Here is a 27771-nt window from a genome sequence, read left to right on the forward strand (position 1 = left end):
CAAAAAAACCAACTGAGGTTGTGAGGCAACTGCCAGCACAAAGCACGCTAGGGGAATGAAACTTCTACCTCCTTAAAGCAGCAATGGTTGTTCTTCAGTCCTGTGCACATTTAGGGGCTCATTGTGATATCGGGCAGAAAGCCTCCTCCCAAAAGTCGGAATCTCCCCGAACGTTTCGGAACACTTCCGACCGACCTGGTCGGTTTACAGTCTGCCTTACCGATTACGATGTTCTCAGTTAGATTGTAAACCGCATGGTCATTCAGAATCAGTTCCGACTGGCTCTCGAATTTGTGTCAGTCAGAACCGCATTGTACACCTCTATGGACCCCATTTCTGACCTCGCGATTATGATGCCGATTTCAACCAGACTTTCCGAGTCTGCCTGTCCAACAAGGAAAGGCTGACGGAAGGTGACTTTGGAGGCCCCAAGCAGGGCGCCCTTCATCCTGAGGCCTCTGGTTGGAGGTTGAGGGGGTACCTAAGGGACCCCCTATTAAACCCTGTATTGTGCAGCAGGCACCATGGGTCGCCTGTGACAGGGTGCAGGGTTTTACACACACACCCCTTTTCACCCTAGGAGCCTGTGTTGTCAGGCGGAACACAGGCTCCCATAGGAAACAATGGGACTCCGACTGAACAGTGTTCGGTTGGATTGTAATCGGTTGGACGTGAGTGATCGGTCCCGATTCCGAGGTGGTGGTGGGTGGAAAGTTTTCACCCAACATCATAATCAGCCCCTTAATGTCAATGGCTCTATTGTCCTTCATATTCTCTCTCACGTAGGGGTTGGATCTAATATTTGAAATTTGCAACATAAGTTAGATTTCCTGCTGGAATGTTGCCCCGTGCACCTTTGATGTCCTACTGATAAAGAAAAAAATCAGGAAAAATGTAGTCTATTTAGGCTATTGAGGTTGGGCAAGCATTTAGATAATTGTAGCTATTACTTAAAATGCAATACATGCACTATATTTTGGTAAATGAAGTATTACATTGTTTCTGCACACAGGTGGGAATATTTTACATTTACGACTATCGGTGAAGATCCTACAGTGCTTAATTTCTAATAAAATAAGTTCCAGGGCCCTAGTCAGGAGGCCTCAAAAGCTTCCAGTGGTAGTAGCTACACGATTGCTAACCAAAGCATTCTTGCAAGTATGACAAAGCAGGCTATTCCAGGACCCCAAAGCTATACAATTTGGCTTAGGCAGCAGGTATCAGTTAGTTTTAAATGTATATCGAATTAATAAATTACTGTTGGCCTGCTCATGTCTAAATTACACCACAGCGCCACAATGTGGCAGATTGTCATAAGTGCTGGTGTTCACAATGAAGTGCTGATACCGGACACCACAGCTCAAATTAAGCACTGATTGATTCTATAATGCAGAGCCGCTGTTCTTTTCAAGTCAATATTGCTGTTTTGAGATGATAAAATTGAATTTAACTTTCACAGAGTGGTAATGTATTATTATATCTGCCTCTATTAAAAATGTGCTCCAAATAATATATTTCACTGGGGCCCATTTATTTTCACCGGCGTTCCTTATATTACAATGAGTGAAAATAACCTATATAACCCATTCCTTATGAGAGGACCTGATGCTGCCTGCCTCAGCCCTTGCGAGGTGGCATACGTGTTCATGTTCAGGTGACCCACAATCAATTCAAACAACCACTACCTCATACTGACCATCATGTGTCCTTGGATTCCGGTGAAAGTAGATAGCAAGTGGAACCCAAGAGTTTCAACTCTGATAATGAGCCTTCTTCATGGTGAGCACCATTTTGGATTGCTGTAAATCGAATTAATCATTCAAATAACCCAGAGGAAATACTACTTTTTAAAAAATGTATCCTAAGCCCGGCACTTGGAGGCATAAATATGGCTATTATATAGATATTCATTTCGAATATTTAACAAAACAATCTACTGCCTAACACAATTCATATCCCTGTTTCGTATGTGGCATCGATTTATCACGCCCCAGTCATATTATATTGAAGCTAAGCTTTCTTAATGTGAGTCCAGTCATGCAGTCAACAAAACATTGCAAAAACATCATTGTTTTAAAATGTTTACTTTCAGATCATAACCTACATCACCATTTTCAAGATTTTGTATTGGAGTTTTGGTGAAAGCTCTATGTTGATCACATAAGGTGAGCTGACAGTTGCACCGTCAAACCAGACCTACAAATCAAGGTAGAGTATCGACTGTGTGCCTCCCATCTGTGCAGCTGAAAGAGAAATACACCTACACCTAAATTACTCACCCTACACTCCCAGGTTAGTTCTGTGGTGTCTTCCTCTTTCCTCTCACTGCGCACTATACGTAGGGTGTCCCGCTTCTTCACTTTTTCTGCCCTCAAACTTATTATCCTGGCCATGGTGGTGTCCCGCCTGGACTACGGGAACGCCCTATATGCTGGTATCCCTGCCTACAGCCTGCGCCGCCTACAGCAAATACAAAACCAAGCGGCCCGCCTGGCCTTCAATCTCCCCAAGTTCCACCACTCTACCCCACTCCTGAAATCTCTTCATTGGCTCCCCGTGCGAGCTAGAATTCAATTCAAGCTCGCATCCATCACCTTCCTGGCCCGATCAGGTCTGGCGCCGGCCTTCATCTCCTCTGAGATTGTCTCTTATGCCCCCACCAGGGCCCTACGTTCCTCCTCCCAGTCCCTCCTTTCTATCCCACGTTTCCGGAGAAAGAAGTGGGGCGGTTCCAAATTTGCTTTCCTTGCCCCCACCCTCTGGAACTCTCTTCCCCTTGACCTTCGCTCCATCCCCCTCTACCCACAATTCCGTAAATGCCTAAAAACCCATTTCTTCACCAAATCCTTTGAATAACTGCTCCCTTCTCCTTCCTTCCCTTTAACCTCAGTCCCCGTTAGCTATAGCGCCAAGAAACCGCTGGTATACGTTGCGCTTTACAAGAACTTTTAAACTCAAACTCAAACTCAAACCTAGTTATCCAAAACACCTTAATAGCATTACACTGTCATTTTGTGTTCAAGCTCAGACAGGGTATTATTGAGGGGGATGGTGTGGAAAGAGAATGGTCACAGTCGATGCCTTATGTGCAGTATCTATGAACCACTGAAGGATTTTATGCCCCGAGGTAATGCCCTGTGGGTTTTGGGGACAGTGAAATTGCGTCCAGGTCATAGACATGACCTGCTTATGTGCAATGCATATATCGAATGGGCGCCGTCCTGGACCTGTCTCATGTATGGACCAATGTTCTTTGCATAAATATAAGAATGTAATATTGCATTATAGCAGCATAATGTTGATGAAATGCTGTGAATAAACACAGTGTGAAAACATGATATTGTCGAACAAAACCTACAAACATCTGATATAATTTTAGTTTAACGCATTCAAATGCCGGTTGGCTTAAGGGCTCGCCCAAATGAAAGTGTTCCTTGAGCACTGGAGAGAACATTCCCGTGCGTTCCATCTAGAGAAGTAGACTACTTCTAGCAGACTTCAAGCGCCTTGCACCTCTCTATAAACTTTTATTTGTGTTTACAGAATGTAAAATGTAAAAGAAAGGACGTTGAGTTGTTTAAATTGTATTCAGCTTCAAAAACACTAATTCCTGCGCACATGTTAAAACATCAAAATGCTCTTCATCAAAACCCAAGCTCTTCTCTAGCTCACAGGGAAATATATTTATATTATTTATAAAACATACAAGCAGTGGTATATTAAGTCAGTAGATACTTCCGTGTCAGAGTTCCACAATATCTTGCTATTTGTTATGTATCGGTTGAAATGACAGCTATTGATATATCTGTGTAAGCGCCTGTTACCTCCGGTGTACCACAGTCGCACTGTTCACCAGCCTCAGTGTAGCTATTTCCGCACACAGCAGGAGCAACAAGATCGCTCAGATCCGGTTTATTTTGCACGCACTCGGGCATATTATTTAGAATGAATTCCTGATACTGTTTTTTACTGCACGAGCTGAATACTTTAGGCGGTGGCTGCCTGTAAAGCAAGAGAGAGAACACCTGTGTCATCCAAGTAGCAAGTGTTGGCTCATGATGAGCCATAAAAAAGCAATATATCAGCTATGAAGAGTGCACAGAGACACAAGAGTTTCACAGAGACACAAGAGTTTCATCAAAAACTGCTAACATCGAACAGTGCTCATCTTCATACCACTGTACCGGACAATTAAAGCCATCACAATTCATGGGTTTCTTAGAGCAGTACCATTTATTTGAAATTGCTTTATTGACATTTGAGCTTAAAGTCAGTAGAGCAATATAGTTCTCTGACCGAGAAAGAATCTGCACATCCAGCTAGTGTATTGTAGTATCATTGAAATGAATTGAAGAAGAATAGTAGTAAAACAAAGTAGATTTATTCCAAGGACAAGAGCACATCCAGGAACTTAGAACACTAATAATGAAATGTATACAAGCAAGTTAAAGGGGAAATGCATAACATAAAATGGAAACAAAACCAATTCACTGAAAAGCAGGATACTACATGTATACGTCAACAAACTATGTGAACGAACATTCCCAGAAAGTTATTCAGTAAGCCAACGTTGTGTCATTCGTCGAGGAAGACCTGAGAGTTGCCAAATACCCCTTGTTATACATATGTCATTAGCAATATTGCCCAAGTGTGTTTACTATTCTTCTTCAGTGTAATGTTACTCCAGACTACAATGCCCATAAAATGTCAAACGCATTACGATGTAACTTCATAGAACACTAGTATAAGTATTCATATGATGTTTGAAATATTGAGACAGATCTACATGCTCCTGCGTCAGGAGCAACACGTACAGCTTCCACCTCTATGTGGGCCTTTTGATATGCATTACCTTAAATAAATATCCACCTTTACACCACGTTTTTGTATCCTAATAAATTGGCGACGATTGGAACTGAAAAACCCATCACAGCAATTTTTCATTTACCGTCGTGAGGATTCTACAGAGACAATCTGACCTTACTCTTCGAGGAAAATCTGAACGATGGAGTACATAGAAAAAACAATGTAATTGTTATGCCTGCTGCTCAGCCAGTGTAAGTGTGGAGTGGAATGTTGGTGCGTGGTGATGCATGGGATGTTGAATGTCTGACAGAGTCAGTTGAAGTATGGGCTTAGAAGCAGGAAGGCTGCTCATGGTGGGGCACTTAATTATAGCTCTTGATCTTCTCTTCTCAATAAACTATTTTACCTAACCTACACTTGGACTACTGGACCTCATTTATATCACAACAGTAAGGCATAAAAATGTGTGCACTGGTGTTATTAAGTAACTTAAGCTGGCTTGTATTTAAAGAAAGAAATTGTTTAAAAATATTCTTAGTCTATACAAATCAATCAATCAGTCAGGGGTTTGTAAAGCGCGCTACTCACCTGTGAGGGTGTAGTTTGATACTTATAGTATACATCGCACGGTGTGTCGCGCGATGTATATTCTTGTTATTCTCGCGCTGTTGCGCGTGTTATAAACATGTTGTGAATTGAAATGTTGTACTCGCGCATGGAGGGTCGTTCTGCGGTTGGCCAGTGTCACAGTTGGCTTTCCAGCAGAGCGGACGCTTCATGATCGGGGGGAGTTATAATTACAATAAACTACGATATTTCTACAAAGAACAGGATTCTTACTTTATTTATTCCTGCTACAGAGGGTCTCAAGGCGCTGGGGGGGGGGGGGAACGGCTCCGGATCGGTCGAAGAGCCAGGTCTTGAGGTCCTTCCTAAACGTGTGCAGGGTCAGTGAGCATCTGATGTTCACAGGGAGCTCGTTCCAGGTCTTGGTTATGACGTAGGAGAAGGCTCTCCCTCCGGCTTTATTTCTGCAGGTGATGGGGACCTCTGCCAGGGCAAGGTCGGCGGAGCAGAGGTTCCTCTTGGGTACGTGGAAGGATACTCTCTTGTTGAGGTATTTGGGTCCGATGTTGTTGAGGGCTTTGTAGGCATGGGTGAGGAGTTTGAAGGTGACTCTCTTCTCAAGGGGGAGCCAGTGGAGGCTATGTAGGTTGTGGGGTCATGTGCTTGTGGCGCGGAGTCCCGAGGACGCGTCTGGCTGCGGAGTTCTGGATGGTTTGGAGTTTGTGTAGAAGAGTTCTGTTGATTCTGGCGTAGAGGGCATCGGTAGTCCAGTTTGCTGGTTATGAGTGCGGGGGTGACGGTCCTTCTGCAGTCGGGGGGGATCCATTTGAAGGTCTTACGGAGGATGCAAAGGCAGTTGAAACTAGTGGAAGCGACGGCATTGATCTGGCGGTTCATGGAGAGGGAGGAGTCGAGGATGATGCTGAGGTTCCGAGCGTGGTCTGTAGGGGTGGATGGGCTCCCGAGGGCGGAAGGCCACCAGTTCTGTCCCAGGCAGCGGTGCAGGGTCCGAGAATGAGGCCCTCTGTCTTCTCTGAGCTGAGCTTCAGGTAGCTGTCTTTCATCCAGGCTGCCACGTTCTTCATTGCTTCCTGGAAGCAGAGTCTGGTGTCTTCGGGTTTCTTCATGAGTGAGAGGATGAGCTGTGTGTCGTCGGCGTAGGATACGATGCAGAGCCTATGCTGTCTGATGATGGCGGTGAGGGGGGCCATGAAGATGTTGAAGAGCGTGGGGCTGAGTGATGATCCCTGGGGTACTCGGCAGTTGATTTCCATGGGTTCAGAGAGGAAGAGAGGGAGTCGAATCCTCTGGGTTCCGCCCGAGAGGATGGATTGGATCCAGTCGAGGGCGGCTCCGTGTATACAAAGGGCTGGCAGCTCGCGATGAAGCATACCTGCTTGTATTCAAGGGCAAAGCACTGTGACATCAGTAGCAGCGTTGCACACTCCTGCCCGGCAACGTGTGTTACCTACGGGACACAGTATTTATGATTTACGCTGCAGAGTGTAAATGTGCCGCCATTTTAGAAATTGGATGTCTGAGTAAAAACGATTGTACACGCACAATCAGGACATCATAAAGAAGAATGATTTATGGAAAAATGGCAAAGCAACGGTAAGCAAATAAAACAATTAAACAAAGATTATGCAACAAGTAAACCAATAGTAGAAGAAAGAGTTACAAAAAATAATAGGAACAGCTTAAAATCAGTATAAAAAAGAAATACATAACGATCTTCTTGACATAACATTACATAGTCGAAGACATAGTTAATTGCTGCACTGAATATAAAACAGGCACAATGGCACAAAAGAAATGCTATGGGTCTACCTGCATATTTCATAAATGAACCAGGATGACCACCTATGCTCTTGAAAAATTTGCATAGCGCTTTTGAACACTTTTGATAGTGATAGATGGCAAAGAATATAAACCTGAAAGGAAAATAGCAATTATGTTTAGGTTGCTGGGCAATGCTGGGCAAGACACATTTGACAGTTTACCAGAGTTTGAAAATGCACCGGGCCAGTTTATAGCAATGAATAGGTATCAGGATGCTCTCAAACCCATAGAAAAGCAATTCACAGAAAAACCGAACATAATGGTAGGAAGACATAAATTTGCAATGAGAAAATAAACTGAAAGTGAAAATATTAAGGAATGCATTGCGGCACTAAGAGTTCTTGCCACTGGTTGCGAATGTAACACAATAGTGGACATCTACATCAAAGACCAGTTTGTGTTTTATTGCTATTCAAAATAGATACAAGGACGGGTATTAGCTTGTAGAAACCCAAGTTTACAGAAAGTGATTGACATTGCAAAGGGAATAGAATGCTCTTTACTTTCATTCAAAGCAATATCCAATGAAAGTATGCATACTTATAATGTTTTGCATTGCAGGAACAGAAGCGGTACAGAAAGTCGAATGAGCGAAACAGAAGTGTGAAAAATAATGAAGGTAAAACTTGCATGTGGTATAGGTGTGGATCAAAAAATCACTTAGCAGATTTTCAGGGATGTCCTGCCATTGGTAAGAAGATGTGTAAAATGTCGTAAAATGGGCCACTTTGCCTCATCTTGTAAAAACACAAAGATTAACTATAATATGAAAATTAAGATAAATGCTGTAGATGAATTTGAGGACGAAATGTGTTTGAACCTTGTGTTACCAGTTGACACGAAAGAAGGGAAAATAACACACCATTAGGTAATGTATATATAGGACAAGTAGAACTACAAGTAATGGCAGATTCAGGTTCACCTATAACAATCGTGTCAGACGCTACATTCTATAATTCTTTGCAAAATACGGATCTTCAAGATACTGACGTTAATACAAAAGCATTTGGAGATTTTGAAATTGATATGGTTGGGTTTTTGGAGGATACAATACATTTTACAGGAAGGGTTATTGAAACAAAAATCTATGTGGCAGAGCGAGGTCACAATATTGTAGGATGGCAAGATCTAGCAAAACTTGGTGTTATTCTAAAACCAGGTTCTGCAGAGCATATTGCCTTAGAGGAAAATCACATAGACTGTATTGGTCGATCAAGTGAACAACCTATATTAAATTCTGTTTTGAACATCAATAAAATGATTTTTGAGGAACTTATAGGGTGACTTAAAGGGTTCAAACACAAAATCAAACTTAAAGAAGAAGCAATACCTTTACCACACAAGGTTAGACCTGTTCCACTTTCAGTGAGGAAAGAACTAAAGGAGTTACTAGGCAAGCTCTGCAAGGAAGGTGGAATTGAGTCCACTGATTCATCAAAATGGATTTCCGCTATTGTTGTCACTAAGAAAAGACAGGAGATATCAGATTGTGTGCTGAGTTGAGATCTCTCAATAAAAACATAGTAGTAGATTGCCATCCTTTACCTAAGATACAAGAGATTTTGGCATCCACTTCATGATCTAAATTTTACTCCTTGATTGATCTCAAATCAGCATACAACCTGATCAAATTAGCAGAGGAATCTAAAGACATAAAAACATTCATAACGCCTTTTGGAGCATACAGGTATGTGATATTACCATTGGAACGAGCCTATGCTGCAAGTGTCTTTCAGAAATTAATGGACATTATTTTTATGGTTTAAATCCTTTTTTATTGATTTTGAAAAGACAATAATTACAATAGCTGCAACCTACGTCCAGCGTCAGGTGGGGAACATTTGTATGAACTAGAAATAAAGGTAGAAAAGGAAAAGAGTAGAAGATAGAAGAGAGGGTAAAGAGGTCTATCCCCTATTAGTGTGTGTGAAGCAACAGGCAGGGGTCACCCGAGTATCTGGGCCGGGTGGCCCTCTTCTATCTTTAATCATTTGGGGTGGGGGCTTTAGTGAGGCGGAGTACTCTATGGTTCTTCGCGCAAGTAAGCTCAGTAAATTAGTTATACAAGAATTCTATAGTGGTACCCCATGTTTTATCGAATTTAGGGAGGAAACGTGTGAGGCCCGCTGTAATCTTTTATATCCCCAGTATTTCCCATAACGTATATAGCCAATCTAAGCTGGTAGGAATTCCTGTTGTTCCCAATCGAACCAGAAGTGCCTGTTTGGTGGTCCCCAATGCCAAAGTAATTGCTCTACCCCGGATAGATCTAACAGGGTACATCAGGGCATTTGGGAGTCCCAAAGGTATGTGTGAAGAGAATTTAGGTAAATCACTGTGGTAAATGTTGTCTATATCCAGAAGAATTACCTCCCTGTGTTCCTGTATCTTCGGGCATGACCAAGATAAGAGTGAGAGTGCCCTGCAGACCACACTGCCGCCAGATTTGCCCATTCCTTCCCGGCTTCCATTTGATGATTCTCGCTGGTGTGTAATACTAATAATGTGCAATTTTCAAAAACATCTCCTTGACTGTTGTGCTGCATGAGGTAGCTCTGGCCCTATGTATGATGTCATGCCATTCCTTGGAGGAGACCTTGCATTCCATTTCAGATTCCCACCTACGCTGCGCTGGGGACTTACTAGGCTGTCTGGGGTGTTTAAGAAAGCATAAATCGGACAGCAGCCATTTATCTGACGTTCTGGTAACGTTCCACTTCTCAAACTTTGTTAAAAAGCGACCTGCATGGGGCCTTACCTGTGGTTGGATCATCCAATGATGAAGAGCCAAGTATTGCCAATATTGGGCGGTGGTCTGAGTAGCAACCTCTGTGTCACGTAGAGGATTTACGGGAGAGTAGTCATTTTAACTGCCGCCAGTTTACCTAGCCAGGACAGGGGGTGTCTCTTCCAATTAGAGAGCTCCTTCCTAACCCCAGCCAGGAGAGTGGCATAGTTCACTTGGGCCACCTTGACCAGCGTGGGGAACATCTGAAAGCCTAGGTACTAGACACCCTCTGTAGCCCACTTGAAAGGGAATTGAACCATTAGGGCCTGTTGTTCTGCTTGGGTGAGGGTTAAGCTGAGAGCTTCAGTTTTATGTATGTTAACCCCTTTGCCACGGCACGAATTTCACCGCAGCGCAGGGGTGGAGGTGTGGGTGCATGGCGCCGCAGTGCTCATGACGGCTCCAGGCCATCATGAGTCACGGTAGGAGTGGGTTCATTACGGCCTGGACTCGTCAGAACTCCGCCCACGGATTAATTTACCCGCACAGGAGGGGAATCAATCGCGCGTGGGTGGAGAGGCAGAGGCATGACGGCTCCAGGCCGTCATGAGCGCACGACTACCATGACTCATGACGACCTGGAGCTGTCATGAGCACCGAAGGGGTTAACCCTAAAGCCTGGTGCTAAACTGAAAAGATCTAGTTTCTCCATTAAAGGGGCTATTTAGGTTGCTTGTTGGTTCAAGAATAATATTACATCATCTGCATATAATGAAATGTTATGCTCCCTATCCCCCATTCGGATCTTAGATATTCTCAGGTTTGAGCAATTTTTTGCTGCAAACAGCTTCATATACAATGCAAAGAGCAGGGGTGACAGAGGACAACCCTGTTGCATACCGCTCCGAATTCCAAACGGCTGAGATGTTACCCCGTTAATCCTAATACGCACCTGGTGGTCCCTATAGATGTAGTCCACCCATTGCAAGAAGCGGTCCCAGACTCCAAATTTGCGGAGTGTCTGTTGCAAATACGGTCAGTGAACCTGATCTAATGCCTTCTTGGCATCGGTCGAAAGAGGCACCGTGGGAGTCTGAGTTCGTACAGTCTTATCCAGCAATTGGCACATTCAACGGGTTCCATCACTACAGTTGCATTCTGGGATACATCCCGACTGGTCGTGGTCAATCAACCACTGCATATGTGGCGCTAAGAGGGCAGCCAGGATGCTTGTGAAAATCTTGAGGTCTACGTTCAACAAGGAAATGGGAAGATAGGAGGCACAGTTCCTCGGATCCTTGATGAGCTTAGAAATCACCACTACTTCAGCCATGATCATAGTTGGGGTCACCCTACCAGAGTCACTAAAGGAGTTAAACAAGCAAACCAGAACCGGGGCCAAGTATTAGGCAAAGGATTTGTAAAAATCGGTCAAAAAACCATCCTCCCTGGAGTCTTCCCTGTGGGGAGTCCCGTTATGGATTTAATAACCCCCTTCGTCTGAATAAATGCATCTAGATTCGGTGCCTCCAGGTGAGGAAGGGGCATCACTGGGACATCTTGCACATATTGTTTGGCCGTTTCCAGATCTAGAACGTCTGCCCTTTATAATTCTGTATAAAAGGATTCAAACCTGTCTGCTATGTCATCATCTGAGCCCTGAGATCTCTCCCTGAGTGCTTCTAATCTCCTCGATGCGCCTGGCGGTTGTCTAAGCACGGGGCAGAGATGCCAGGAGTTTCCCTGCTTTGTTGCCACCAGCATAGTAACGCTGCTTGGTGCGCAGGAGTGAGTATCCCGCCCTGTCATAGTCAAGGGCTTTCAGCTGCTGTATAGCCGCATAAAGTTGTAGCCGAATCTGAACAAAACTGGTCCTCTGATGACTCCCCTCGAATTCCCTTACTTGTGATTCGAGGTGCTCTCTCTTCTCTTTCCTATCCCTATTGACTCCTGCTGCTATTGCCATGCCGCGCTCACGGATAACTGTTTTTAGGGCGTCCCACAGCAGGGCGAGCGAGGTCTATGCATCCTCGTTAACTTCGAGATAAGCCTTGATGGTATCCCATGTTTCTTTAATGTTGGCGTCATATTTGAGCAGTGTATGATTAAGCCTGTAGACGCAATTCAATCCTGATTGGAGAGTGATCTGATATTGTAGTGGTCTCCATCGAAGACCCACTTGTAGCCCTAGTAACTCTTGGGGATGTTCAGAGCCAGTTAATACGGGCATAAGTCTGGTGGTCAACTGAGAAGCATGTGTATTCCCTAGCCGAACAGTTTGTTGTCCTCCACACATCAGAGAGTCCCAAGTCTGACAATTTCTGCCTCATAGAATCGGAGAGCAGTCCGGTGTGACCTTGTCTTTGTATGGATCGGTCCAACTGTGCATTATGAGCTATATTGAAATCTTCCCCTATAACCAGGTCCTCGTCATGGGAATCCAGGATAGCGCTCAAGATGTTATTGAAGAACGTCTCCTGGCATTAATTTGGGCTGTAGAGGGATACTATAGTATATGTGATTCTACCTATCGCTACCCTCATAGCTGGGGCCCTGCATGGCACCTCCGTATGTATCCCTAACACCTTGCCCTGGAAGTGTGTGGTGAACAAGACCGCTACCCCCACCTTCTTGTCTCCAGGGGAGGAGAAGTATTGTCTGTCAAGCCACCGAGAGCGGAGGCACTTCCAGTCTGTTGACAGTAAGTGAGTCTCATGTATAAGGAAAATGTCACTACCTGTTTCTCGCAGGAGTCCCAGTAGCACCCTTCTCTTCACTGGGGAATTTAGACCTCTTACATCGAGGCTCAAAATGCCTACTTTAAACATTAACATAGACCCTAAAGGGTAGTGCTAGGCCCAATCAGTGGTTGAATGCCAGTTCCAACCATCAGCTCTCCTCATGCCTCTTCAATCTCTATGGCCAGCCTCACGACGCCCCTGTTTATAACCCTCTCCCCCACACACACACTATTCTGCGCACAAACACTGCCCCTTGATGGACGCACTTCTAACCCCATTAGGAAAAACTGAAGAGGAGCCAGAGAAAGACAAGAAAGAGATAAAGAATATAGCAAGATAGAGAACACACAAGACAGGAGTGCAAGTAATACTCTCCAACAGGATTGAAGCTCTTCAACTTCAAGGGTTCATTCTGCCGGCAGTTAGTTCTTATAGTAAGGGCGTTGGGTTCACGGCCATCGCCGACTACTGTGAGGATGAGGCCTTCTTGGAGGCGCACAAAACCATGGTTGTGAGGCCAACATGATGCCATTTAGTCGGTCACCTTTGGGGCATCTGATGCATCTTTGCCCTGCAGCTGGTGGAGTATGGCCTCTCTCTCCTGCTGCCGTTCAAGCTCCGTAGGTTTCGCAGGCTGCCCCTTCTCTGGTCTCTGACGTCTTCTGCTGACAGTCTGCCACCTGGACCTCTCGGCCAGGCACTGTCCACTGTCAGAATCTTCCACGGTCAGACTGGCACCCAATATCTCCTTCGCGTCTCCCATGGAGGGTACTATTTGCAGTTTGTTCTCCCATGTAAAGGATAAGCTAAATGGGTGGCCCCACCTGTATCTTATTCCTTTGTCCCTTAGGAGAGAGGTGAGCGGCTTCAGCTCTCGTCAGCGTTGGAGGGTGAGGGGCGAGAGGTCCAGATATACTCCCACCTGAAGAACCTCAAAATTAATGGTGGCCTTGTCTTTGGTTGCTTTCATAATAAGGTATTTTTGCCTATATGAGTGGAGGCAGGGAAGGATGTCCTGAGGCTGGCCTAGGCTCGAAGATGGTTGCCCAGTGCAGTGTTTGTTGTCGAGGATGATTTCTCCATATCCAAGGTACAGGGCTACGTGCCTGAAGAAGCACAGCACCCACTCTTCCAGCTTACCTCCATTGGCCTGCAGAGGCACTCCCTTAATGAGTCTGCTCAATCTCCGGGAGCGATTCTCCAAATCCTTCAGGCATAGATGCAATTCTTCGTTATGATCTCTGAGCTCCAGGAGTTCCCGGATCTGTTCCGTGATCTCCTCATCCCTGCGATCTTCTGCTCGCTCAAGGGAGTCGACCCGATCCCCAATTTCCTGAACGTCCACCTTCAGCTGTTTGACATCGGAGGCCATCTCTTGGCGTAGTGCTGTAAAATCATCCCCGAGGGCACCAAAAAGCTATTCCAGGAAGCTCCTTGTTATGGCTTTCGCCTTCAGATCCTGAGCAGGTTCCATTTCCTTATCCGCCATCTGTCTGTCCGCCACATGCAAATCTGTCTTTTTCGGGCCAGACTTTTGTAGGAGATCTTTACTGGTTGAGTCTTTTTGGAACGGAGGGATGACATCTGGAGGACGAAGTATGTCGGGGGGGTAATGTGAAGTCCGGGTGACACACCGTCCCCTCCTTACAATAGACGCAAATCAATCTTCGCACCACTTCTTTCCTCCCTCTCTCGTTGCCAACTAGCCTTTGTCTTGGAGGAACCCCGCTGGTCCAGTGTGGGTTCCCTCTAGGGTGCTTGAAGACTTAGAAGTGCAGGCACAATAGATCAGATAGGGCACCAGGTTCCAGGTCTGGAGAGCCCTTTATAACTAGGTCCTAGGTTGTGTTCCGCCACCACCCAGCAGACTCTCTGCCATCTCGGGATCATCCACAGGCCTCAGGTCTCCATCAGCCTCAGGCTGGCCCCTCCCCTTCTCCTCCTTGGTCTCCGCTTACTAGGTCTGTCTACCGGCAAAACACACAAGATGATGGACGGAATGTTACACATTGGCAAAACATTCACCCCCAATCACAGATCTGGGTTTAATCCATCATTATTTTACTCACCACGCCACCCCAGTTCAGATATGGCCATATGCAAATCAGTCTTGACCCTGTGCCTCATGGGAACAGTGCAGCCTGAACTGCCAAGCCATGTCTTCCCTGGACCGGAATCAAGCATCCTAGGACCGATTTCTGGCTATCAGCCGTCATCAGCCAGGATAGCTTGACTCCAGTGGCATAGTGAGCACGGGACCCACGTCTGGGCATACCCTACCCACATAGGGTGAAAAGCAAAACACACAAGATGATGGACGGAATGTTGCACATTTGCAAAACATTCACCCCGTCACAGATCTGGGTTTAATACTGTCTATCTGCCGCAGGGACGCCGTTCCGCGTGGAAGGCCCGCACCAGACGATCCTCGCTGGGCTGGTACCTGAGCGTGTTCGCAGACCTCCCAGTGCCAGTCAGTCTCTGTGCTTTCTACCGGGGGGTTTGTAGTGAGGCAGGCTTTTGCTACAGTGACACCAAAGGGCATGATGGACGGAGTGACTGCATCGTTTACTGGGGAGGATCGCACGTCAAAGGGTCCACGTCTGCACGATTACTTCCTGCCTAAATCTCTGAGGCCGCTCCTCCGTGGGTGATGACTCTGTTCCTCTCGCCCGGGCGCCTACTCAGCTGCACATCCCTGGTCTAGGCTCGAGAGGGCCCAGTCACCTCCACTGCCACTCCGCATTGCCCCCTGTGGTCCCCCTGTCCAGCAGCAATGCTTCATCGAGGACGCCCTAATGTGAACATCGCCTAGAGGGCCCTTTCTCGGTTGCGCCCGCTGCGGTTTCTCGGACTGTCAGCGCCACCGCCCCAAGTCACGGGAGGCAGCGCCACGATCGCTCCTTCCTCTGCTGAGTTGACTCAAGCCCCAACGGAGCCTGCAGGGCCTCCTCGCCTCCAGCGGTCTCCACGCGGTGCCCGATTCTTCGCAGGCCTCCATACCGTCGCTCCGATGCTGCGGCTTCCGTAATCTGCCAAGGTTTCCATCCTGGGCAGGTCAAGCACCCGGGTCACTGCACCTCGTGTACAGCCACCAGGGGCCCCATTATCGATGGTAATTGCTTTTCTTCGGCCATGGCCAGCGGAGTTCCTCAGGCTTGGTGTTGCTCCGCCGCCATCTTGGCCACGCCCCCTGGATATTATTTTTAAAGATGTGAAAGGAGTAAAAAAGTTTCAAGATTACATTTTAGTGCAGGCTGAAAATGAAAAAGAACGTGACATAACTTTAAATACTGTTTTGACCATACTAAAAGAAAGAGGCATGACAGTGTCAAAAAATAAATGTAAATTTCTACAGAGCAGCGTAAATTACTTGGGACACCCACTCACTGCAGATGGAATTGAGCCAAAAAAGGATTTAGTGAAAGCCATTAAAAATGCACCAAGACCTTTTGACAAGGACACATTAAAATCATGTATGGGATTTATCGAGTATTATTCACAATTTATCTCAGGTTCTGCAGATAAGGTAGAACCATTGCACAAACTTCTACGTAAAGCAATACAATTTGAATAGACAAAAAACAGGATTACATATTTGAATGCACCAAAAAAGCTATATTAGAAGCACCAGTGTTGCAACCTTATGATGCAAATAGGAGCAACATATTTGACTGTTGATGCCAGTGCAGTAGGTATAGGAGCAATTTTTGGTCATAAAAGGGAGAGGAAGAGTATACCATTGCTTATATCTCAAGAATACTTAAAAATGCAGAGAAAATCTACAGCACAATAGAACGTGAGACTTTAGCATGTGTCAGGGGAAACACTTATGTTACAGCGCAAACTTGTACAACGCATGCCTTTACAACGCGGTTTTCACATCGCAACAACCATTACAATGCATGCCATTACAATGCATACCATTACAACGCATACCATTACATCGCATATTTTTTTTTGGGTAACAGTAGGTTAAGTGTTGGATAGTGTAGGGGTAAAAAGTACTATTTCCACTCCAGTGAGTGCAACAGTAGGGTAAGTGTTGGATAGTGTAGGGGTAAAAATTACTATTCCCACTCCAGTGAGTGCAATAGTAGGGTAGGTGTTGGATAGTGTAGGGGTAAAAACTATGCGTTGTAATGGCATACGTTGTAGTGACATGTGTTGTAATGGCTGCGTTGTAATGGCATGCGATGTAAAGGATGTTGCAATGTAATTACTGTGTTGTAAAGGGAGTGCGTTGTAATGACTGCGTTGTAATGGTTGTTTCCAGTGTCTGGGCTGTGGATAAATTGAAAATGTACTTGTGGGGGAAGAAATTTGAAATCATAACCAATCATAAACCTTTGATTTATATGATGGATGGCTGTGAAAGAGGTAATAGTATGGCTTCATCTAGATTGGTGAGACTAATTGCAAAATAACAAGAATTCAATTTAAAAATTAAGCACATTCCTGGAGGCCTAAATTGTAGAGCAGGCTGTCTATTGAGGTTACACACAAATGACCATGAAGAAAAAAGTTTAGAAGACATGGAATGTGCTGCTGCACCAGTTGGTGCAACTATTATGAGTGAGGAGCCATTTCAGAAAATAAATGGTTAGAACCACAAATAAAAGACAGTACTGTACTTAAGGTTAAATAATATGTCACAGGTAAATGGCCTCTACTTAGAAACCTAAGCCAGGAAATGAGATGTTATAAAAAAGTATCAGTTTAATTGGCTGCAGAGAATGAATTATTAATGAGAGACGATCTATTTATACCACCTTATGAACTAAGAAGAAATTGTATTTGGTTTGCAGATTAAGATCATCTAGGTTCTACAGCTACAAAGAAAATCTTTTAAAACTATTATTAGTGCCAGGAATAAACACTGATGTGAACTTGCATGTTGATCATTGTGTAGAATGTTTAAGAGCAGACAAACACTGGAATATAAGAAAGAATTAAATACAACTCGTAAAAATTTCAGATGGTCCATGGAAAAAAAAGCTATTGACTTTTCAGGTCCATTCATCATTTTAGAAAGTAGTTAGATATTCTTAGTAGTCTTGTCAGATTATTACTCTAAATGGAATCATTATGAATTTATTTAAAACATTACCACTGAAGTCATTATTGAATTTCTAAAAATAATACTTTTCCATTAAAGGACAACCTAAAGTTTTAGTAACAGACAATGGCACACAACTAGTGTCAACAAAAATGATTTTTTTTTTAAACTCTAGGAATAAAAACAGGAAAAAACTCCTTTGTATAGTCCATCGTCGAAAGGACATGTGGAACGCGTTAACAAATTTCTAAAAGAAGGCATATAATTAGCTGTTGCTTCACAATTGCATGTCAAAGAATGTATATAAAAAAAGGTCAATAGTTAAAATAATACCATCAATGATACAACTAATTACACTCCATTTTTCTTAATGTGAGGAAGAAAGTGCAAAACTGTGCTCACCCCTAAATTTGAAAACTGGAATGAAGAAAGTTCTAAATGTAATAGTGTTGATGATAGACATGTTATGGTCCAGGAAACAATTATAGAAAAATAAAATTTGATCTAACAAAAATCATGATATCATCAACAAAGCAAAAACCAAAAACATTGACATAGTTGATTGGTTGATTATTAAAAAAAGTATAGAAAGGAAAGTCAAATTACACTTCACCATTCAAAGTTGTTGATGTCTCATAAAGGAGCTAGTATTCTAGGAGACAAAGGATAGTGGAGTAAAAGTGATTTTGTAAGTCTAAAACCAGGCCAAGAAGAAATTATCATGTCTAAAGAACACCACAACATATGCTTAAATAATCTAAGTGCATGGTATGTTGTCTAACAAAAAGTAAACGAAGCGTAATGAGAAATAGTCTAGTTTAAATGTTGAATCAGACTCACAACAAACTTTGACTAATCTTAATTTCAACAACAGTTTTGATGCCGTAGAAGACCATGTTTCATCTGTTCAACATCACGATTGCACTCATGAAGACAGCAAATTAGAAAGTTGTGAAACAATCTTGAATAATGATAAACATGTTCAAGGTGGTGCACAGTGTAACAGAATATCAACAACAAGCAGGCTTATGAAAAAGCTGAAACGTTTTGAGGATTTTGTTTTATATTAAAGTTTCCTCTTATTTGTTGTAAAGAAAGGAGATGTTGTACATATGTCATTAGTTGTATTTCCCAAGCTTGTTTACTTAGTGTCCTATTCTTCTTCTCTCTAATGTTAATCCAGACTACAGTGCCCAAAAGGATGTCAAATGCATTATGATGTAACTTCATAGAACACTAGTATAAGTATTTATATGATGTACTGGCATATAGAGACCCATCTACATGCACTTGTGTCAGGAGCAGCAAATCCAACTTCCACCTGTGTGTGGGCCTTTTGATATTTATTATCTTCAATAACTATCCTTCGTTACACATCATTTTTTGTCTTAACACCCCTGCTCATCAATTAAAGAGAGGAAAGAAACTAAAACATCATGCATCTTTAACAACCACAGAACAATCACATAGTAGGAATTGCTCAGTGAAAGCCTCCACAGCTACCAACAGTTTTGTGTAACAGTGTAGAATCTACAGCTGTCATTGAGGTGGGCTACAAAAGTGCTCAGGATGCCAAGGGGCCCTGAGAGGAAGGGAGCACACCAGACTTTACCCCCCACATCTGTACCCAGGTATTTTATTTATTTCTTTATTTTTATTTATAAACTTTTATATAGCGCGAACAAGATCCCGAAGGATATCAGAGAGCTTTACAAAAATGATGGAAGGAAGGACATAAGAGAAATGAAACACATCGAGTAAGAATAAAAAATAAAAAAAACAAGGAATAATCACATAATTACAAGGTTACAAGGTAGATAAGACTGGATGAGTATTACAATAAACAGGTATATAGCAGGCTATGCAGGAAGGCACATTATACATCAAATGTTTGTACAGTCAACTTAGGATCACAAGCTTCAAGCAGGAGAAACCTAGCCCAATTATGGTAAAAATGTATTAATTCAGACTCTTTTGGCTTCCATTTTGAAAACAGCCATTGAGGAGATTCTGCGAATTTCCGGTGGAAGAGAGATTCATATCTTTGGGGCTGTGCCAGAGAAGACTGAGTGACAAGTTCTCTTTTTGCTAAGGATGAGTGTTTTCAGGAGGAATATGTTAGCGCTTCTTGAGGCTCTACCACCACATGATAATTCAAGCTTTTGGGCTAGGTATCTGGGAGTATTGAGATGCAGAGCTTTGTGCACCAGAATGGCAATCTTTAACTGAATTATAGCTCCGTAGAGCAACCATTTAAGAGATTTTAGGACTGGAGAGATGTGCTCATTTCGTTTGGTTCAGACACCAATCTAGATGCAGCGTTCAGTGGTGCCCTTTAGTGGATCCAGAGTGTATTTGGGAAGGCCACAGAGAGAAGCGCTGCCATAGTCAAGCCTCGGCAAGGCAAGCGCTTGGCCCACCTGCTTGAAGTCAGATTGTGGGAGGAATGGTTTGAGGTTTCCAAGTGTCATCATCAAGTGATTAGCTTCCTTACACACATTGCTGATATCTTTTTTCATATTCCGGTGTTTATCCAGGGTGAATCCGAGGGATTTGGCAGTGTCTATGATGAGAGGGGTGCAATTGAAAGCAGTGAGGTGATTTAACCAAAGGTCTAGTTTGGGGATGTGGTTTGGAGGCGAGATAGGAAGGAATTCAGTTTTGGAGGTGTTGAGCAGGAGATGGTTCTCCGTTAACCAATTTTGCGTAGACATAAGAGTAGAGTTAAATGAGATGATGTCATCCGGAGACGGGACTTTCAGATAAAGTTGCGTATTGTCCGCATATATATGGAAAAGAATGTTTATGGAATTTAGAGAATAAGCTAATGGTTCCAAGAAAAGGTTGAAGAGGATAGGAGATAGGGCTGATCATTGGGGGGGGCGACACCCATGAGTACTGGACAGGGAGTGGGGTGCCTGGACTCTTTGTGATCTTTGGTGAAGGAAGGACGAGAACCATTGTAGAACCCAACCAGTGAAACCCATCCTATTCTTCAGAATGGATAGGAGGTTGTCAAGATTAACCGTGTTGCATGCTGATGAAAGGTCAAGGAGGATTAGGAGGCATGACTCCTTTTGGTCAAGCATTTTTAAGATATCATCCTTAATTTGAACAAGAGCAGACTCTGTACTGTGCCCCTTCTGAAAGCCAGATTGATGCTTATCTAGGAGTTGGAAGTTTTGTATACGAGCACAAAGTTGTGATTGCACGCATTTTTCTAGGAGTTTAGAAAAGGGTGGGGATGTTGGAGATAGGGTGGAAGTTATTGAGGTCAGCTTTATTTCATTTGTTTTTTTTAGTATAGGTGACTGTGTGTGCCAACTAGCATGCCACGGACCAACACATATTGTCCTTGAGTGTCTGTGCGTTGCTCAAGGGCCTCGAACAGAACCCCATGCCTTCCCCATATGACTGTTCCCCTCGCAAATGCCAAGAATGATGTGGGGAATATTTGGCCCCTCCATTTGTTGTGAAGTTTAACGGCCTCAAGAGTCTGGGAGGTGCGACTCTTATAACAAAGCAATCTGTGCCTTACGTTTGTTCAGCTAGGCATGGATCCTATGGCGTTTATGTACTGATCCCATCTCCCTGATGTTCCAGGAAGTATGATGTATTTACCTAATGTAGCCATGTATGCTTTTAGTCGATCTTATGGTCCTCTCTGGGTCGTGAGACGAATACTGTGTGGTGGGGTGAGCCAGGAATCCCAAAAAACAACTGTAACTCCCAATACTAAGACTAGCGCACAAACTATGGCAAAATGTATTTTTGGAGACAAAATATTTTTGCTCTTAAATGGTCTATTTTTTTTTAGAATAATGAGTTCCCAGCAGCTTCTCTAACAATAGAATTTTGCAAAAACCATGACAAAGGAAAGCAAGCATTGACAAAGTCAAAAGCCGGGTAGCCAATCCAAGACCTACCAGCTTTGCTATGGCTCGTTTCACAGACATCACATTTTTTAGGCATTTCCGCCATCGGGATTATGATGTCAGCTTCTGACAGCCTTTCCATGTCAGCCTCTCCGACATGGAAAGGCTGTCAGAAAGCAACTTTTTTCAATGGGAGCTTGTGCTGTGGGCAGTTTTGGCCTGTCGCACAAGCTCCTGTTGAAAAATGGAAGTTTGCAACCGCTCCATGTGCAGCTGCATTCTAATTGCAGTGTTGGAACCGCCGTCCTGAGGTCGATCTGTTCCCAATTCGCAGTGGTGTCGTTTGGAGGCAACTCCCACCGACAGCATAATAAGGGCCAATATGTTTTTACAGACGAAGTCAAGGAATGTGCTGCCCGCTCATTTCTCTGGTTGCCTAAGTACAGAGCTGGCATCGGTTTCATTGAGCATTACTTAGACGGTCATTTTTACATCCTGGTTTGAAGACTATCAACCAGTTGTGTTACTGGAGGCCATGATTTCTTCCCCCCTGGCGGTAGTCCTCTGCCTGACTAATGGCTTCTCTAAACCTACATAGGAGCCAGTACTCTGAGGGCTCCTCTGTAGGCTCAGTAAAATGCAGAAAAGATGCTGCGTTGCTTTTCCCGTGATCAGCAATTACTTGTCAGGGGTAACAAATACAATTTCAGTTTTCAATTTCTGCTTGTTTTACACAAACTCTCAAAGCAGAAGTAAGTTTGTGCAAAACAAACAGTTAATGGCTATACCATGAAGGGCTGTTTTCTCCTCATTGATTTCCCTGCCTGCAACTCCCATGTTTTCCGTGGCATTCCTGGGTAGGACAATCTAGCCATAGCCACACTGCCCTTAATAAAGTGTGGTGACTGTCACTAAAACCTAGTGGCCTGGCGGTGGATGGGCCGCCAGATCAAGAGTTCCTCCTTCTAAGCTAGCTAATGATACTTTTCTTGCAAACCATACAATAATACTCCCTCCAAATGAGCAGAAAAACTGTGAGTTTGGTGGGGCAGGAGCCCCCCCATAAACTTATAGCAGAACTCTTGCTCTGTCAAATTCTAACTGAACCCTTTAGTAATCTCTTTTGTTTAGACTAACAATTATATCATTCACCATTCGGCAAATACTAAAATGCAGGTAAGTGGTTCAGAAATGCATACTATTACCAATGGCAGAATTGAAAAAAAAAAACTTAATGTAGCAAACAGCATACCCGTAACTTTTCCCATTCTTCAAACATAGATTGGAGAATCCTTTCATTGGACAATGTGGGAGTAGGAGCATAGCACATTAAAAGCAAAGGCAGGTGAGGGTAAGAAGCTCCTCCCAAACCCAGTTTCTACCCCACCAAAACCAAATTCTAACCACCATTATGGAGACATGTTATGCCATTGCCAATGTTGCAATAAGAATTCTGCCATATTTAGAGTTCTTCAAGATTGCAACTGAACTTTTTCCATCAACATTTCTAAATCCAACATCACAGAAGCCACACAGTGAATTCACTCGCATAAATGTCAATAAGCTGTATATTGGAATATCTGCAAGTAAACATGGGCACAAGAAATAGAGTCTCAAAGTAGGAGTATATTGCCGGTATCATTTTACTTACCGTCCTAAAATGCTACAATGGTGTTTCCCAGAATGTTAGTGACACATTACTCACTTATTTGGTGAAAGTCCCCCTACCTAGGCATGATTGTGAATCACTTACTGTAGATAGGGAGGATGACCGGTTATGCTTCTTTGTGGAACTCCCCCTGTGCCCTGCTTGACCCTGTGGTGCAGCAAAAAGAGATTCCAGTGGTGGTGGCTTTAATGGATCCTCCAAGACCACCCTCGTCTTAATTACAACCTAAGAGTACATGCCTGTGAACAGAAAGATTTGAAGCATGTTTTGCAGTGCGACGGCTGAGGCACATAATAAGATAGAGGGTGTTAAAATGTGAATTGATGATCCAGCACATTTAATTAATATTCTGCAAACTTCCACAAGTATGCCAAGAGATCTGACTATGCTCCCTACTGCTGAGCATACAGGCCAGCTGTGTATATATCCTAGTATGTTTGTTAAAAAGCAAACCAAGCTGAAATCAAGGAACCCTTGCATTTCTCATAGTGACATGAATGAGATCAAACAGATTCACTAAACTCTTCCTCCCCGAAAACACCTCCTCTATCCAAAAGGAAGAGGGTAAAGGCGAAGTGTCTGCCCAGCCCCTGGACAACCCCTTGATTACCTCTCAGACAGCTGTGTGTAAAAGCAACTCAAATAATACCACTAAAAAAAGGTGTAAATCAGCTATTGCTGCCATGGAAATTATGCTATCAAACTTCCAGAAGGTAATGATGGGACAGGTGAAGTTCCTAGCAGACAACATCCAGGCATTAACAAAAGCAGCACAAGGGAACACAGTTCTGACTGAAGCAGACTAAGGCCCCCATTAGGATGACGGAGGCGATCCTCCCGCCATCCTACCCGGAATGACCCCCCGCCATATTAGGATGGCGGGGGGTCCACGGCGGACGGAAAACCCGTCCACTGCTTTTCCGCCCCGGTCGCCTTGCGACCGGGGCAGAAAGGGGTTCATATGGCTGGCGGTGTCTATCAGACATCGCTAGCCATATTACGATGGGCTTTTACAGGTGCCTTTCCGTGGTGGCAATGCTGTCACGGAAAGGCATGCGGAGTCTGCTGTGGGGGCCCGATGCGGGCCCCCATGGACTCCGGAGGTCCGCGCAGTGCCTGCCATGCTGTGCATGGAAGTGCACAGCATGCCTTCCTGCCATTGTGGTGGGCGGTGCTGATTGCCCCGCCCGCCCCAAATGGTAGGAATGCTGTATGCTCCCGCCACTGTGGTGGGCGCATCCTAATCCCACCAACGGGACCCCCGCCCTTATGGCGGGCGGTCCCTTTCACCGGGCCCGTCATCCTAATGGACCCCTATTGTACCCCCCAAAAGTTCCATGCACAGCATGGCAGACACCGCGCGGTGCCTGCCATGCTGTGCATGGAAGTGCACAGCATGCCTTCCTGCCATTGTGGTGGGCGGTGCTGATTGCACCGCCTGCCACAATGGTAGGAATGCTGTATGCTCCCGCCACTGTGGTGGGCGCATCCTAATCCCACCAACGGGACCCCCGCCCTTATGGCTGGCGGTCCCTTTCACCGGGCCCGTCATCCTAATGGACCCCTAAGTATCTGCCTGTTTTAAATCCCAAGTCACTAACCAGAGCCATAGAGATATCCCCCGGAGTACCCAGAGCCCCCATGCTGCAGGTCTCCGAAGTCAAGCACCACCTATGAAAGCCAATAGTTCAAGGGTTGCCTACAGGAATATGTCTGTTCATATAAATTCTCGAAAGGTGGCTCGAAAGACAATCTAAGAATCTACATCTTCTGCCAGAAAGTACCCCATACACAAGTGTTATAGAAGGGGGTCACACCCCCAGCTGAAGGGACCTCATAGGAGTGCCAAAGCCTCACAAATAAAGCTGCATATTGGTGCAGGATTAATGCTAGTTGGCATTTGACTTGGTGGATAAAATTAATATTTCCCGTAGAGTGAACTGGGTCAGTCCTTCAAGAAAAACTACATGAGGAAACTGTGTGATCCTGAATTTTAGTGCCCTGGGGCTAGTGCATTATTTGTTGACACACCTGAATTCTCTCACACATGTATTATTTATTTTATGTTAACGTTAACGTTAATGTTATGTGTATTTGTAAAACGCTGACTGATACCCGAAGGTGTCCTGGCGCTGTGAGAAGACCTACTATGAGCTTAGACCGGGACATATCCAGTTAAATTGTAAACAACCAAGTTTTCAGTGCCTTTCTAAAGGGCAGGAGGTTGGGAATGTTTCTTATATTCAGCGGTAGTGAGTTCCACGATTTTGCCACTGTTTATTTATTTAATGCAATTTTATATAGGTCAGACCTTACCCAAAGGTGTCAGAGCGCTTCACAACAGAACCGCGTAAGTTACACGAGAAAATGTACATACTTACACGTTACAGATACAAACGAGACAGATGAAAAAGTTAAAAAAAACAACATGTGGCAGTCACACAAAAATCAAAAACACAATGAAATTAGGATCATACAGGAATAGATTATATATTTACAACATTGTAAGAACTTCCTTGAGGGACATGAAGAGGGATGTATTAATTCTGGAAGTGTCTTTGGAAGAGAAGAGATTTAAGGTCAGTTTTGAAAGCCTGGGTAGAGGTGGTGGTACAGAGTAGTGGAGGACGTTTATTCCAGATTCTGACCGCATTGCCTGAGAAGGATTGAGCCGACTATCTTTCTCTTTTGAAAGATCGACGGCTCAGGCAGTAATTTTTCTGCATTATGTGTAGGTCTAGAGCCCCCAGAGATTTTATATTTATTTGCAAAATGAGGGAAGCGTGCTAGGCTTTGTGGGTGATACAGGCAGTCTTGGAGATTAATCTTGCTTCAATGGGTAGTCCTCAAAGAAAAAACAGCATTGGTACTATGTGGTCACTTCTTTTTGCCCCAATGACAAAACGAGCCGCTGAATAGAGTACGGACTTGAGAGGGGAAAGGTGAGATTTGGGGAGGCCAGCAAGCAGAGAATTGCAATAGTCCAATCTAGAGAGGACCAGAGATTGGACAAAGGTTTTTAAGTCTTGTTCCGGAAGGAAACGTCAAATTCCCCAGTGAAGGCGCAGTTAGTAACGTGCATTCTTTGCAATGGAATTGATGTGGGAGTGTAGATTGAGCCTTTTTTCAAGAATGACACCAAGGGATTTCGCGCTATTGACAACAATAGGTTTGTTGTTCAGTAGGTTCAGTTTATTCATCCAAGATTTGTCCCGGAGGAGGAGAGAGTGAGGTAGAGAGGAGGAGGTACTCAGTTTTTCGGAGGATTCAGAATGAGTTGATGAGCTAATACCCGGTTTTGAATAGAGTGGAGAGTAGAGTTGAGGATAGAGATGTTGTGTGAGGAAGACACCTTTAGGTAGATTTGGGTGTCATCTGTCATAGAGGTGGTAAAGTATCCCAGATTTCCTTAAGAGATTACCCAATGGTTACAAAAAAAGATTGAACAGAGTAGTTGCGAGTTTAGATCTTTGAAGGACGCCTTGACCTACTGCCATTGAAGATGAAAGGCTGTTCGCTATTTTAATCACTTGAGATCTGTCATAGAGGAATAAAGCAAATCATTCAAGCACTGTGCCTTCCAAGCCCATTCTCTGTTTTAAAGTGTTTAGGAGAGTGTTGTGATTAACAGTGTCAAAGGCTGCAGAAAGGTCTAGAAGAATCAGAAGACAAGACTCCCACGAGTCAAGTACACGTAGGGCATCCTCGATTACTTTCAACAGGGCTGTTTCAGTGCTGCAGTCTTGCATGAAACCAGATTTGAATTCGTCGAGAAGATTGTTATCCTTAATATGTAGGGAAAGCTGATTTGCTACACATCTTTCTGTAATTTTTCGCAAGAAAAGAGAGGTTGGTGATAGGGTGGAAGTTGTTGAGGTTGTTCGCATCAGCGGAGAGTTTTTAAGAAGTGGGGTAACCTGTCTTGTTTTAAGGTCAACAGGAAGGGAGCCTTGGCTGAGGAAGGGGTTAACCAGACTGGTCCAATAGAAAAGAGTGCGGTGTAGATGTCAATGGCCATGCCACTCGGGATGGGGTTGAAATAATGGTAAGGGGGTTTTGTTTCAAGAATGCATTTGAGGAGGGCATCTTCAGATATGACGTCAAAGTTCTGTCAAGTGACTAAGGATTTGCGCTCCTCCAGGGGGTAGGGTGAATTACCTGATTCATCAGTGATTTCACTTTTCCATCAAAGAATATAGCAAATTCAGCTACTTTCTTTGGAGGTTCATCAGGCTTGAAGGTTGTGGGAGAGACATTTGTATTTTTGATGAGGTCAAGTAGTTTTTTGGCTGAGTCGAGGAGGGTTCTGAAGTGTGGTGCTTTTTCATGGAAGATGTGTTTGTTGTATTTTGATCTTGCTGAGCACAGATTATAGAGATTAGTGGTGGATGGTGATTGTCTCCTTTGTTTCTCCAGGAGTCTCAGGTTCTTCTTTTCTGCATAAAGGGATTTATTGAACCATGGAGCAGAAGGAATAGGCCTTT

The 27771-nt window shown here is 44.1% G+C and overlaps 1 protein-coding gene across 1 annotated transcript in view; it reads right to left on the minus strand.

Moving 5' to 3' along the window:
• Positions 1-27771, minus strand: part of LOC144791758 (zinc metalloproteinase-disintegrin-like VLAIP-B) — a 4238988-nt gene that overhangs the window by 2127858 nt on the left and 2083359 nt on the right. Inside the window, exon 12 of the mRNA XM_078666527.1 lies at positions 3825-4002. Coding sequence (XP_078522653.1) covers positions 3825-4002 — 178 coding nt within the window. The remainder of the gene's footprint in view (positions 1-3824; positions 4003-27771) is intronic.

Source organism: Lissotriton helveticus, chromosome 11, assembly GCF_964261635.1.
Source record: "Lissotriton helveticus chromosome 11, aLisHel1.1, whole genome shotgun sequence".
In the NCBI taxonomy this organism is placed as follows: domain Eukaryota; kingdom Metazoa; phylum Chordata; class Amphibia; order Caudata; family Salamandridae; genus Lissotriton; species Lissotriton helveticus.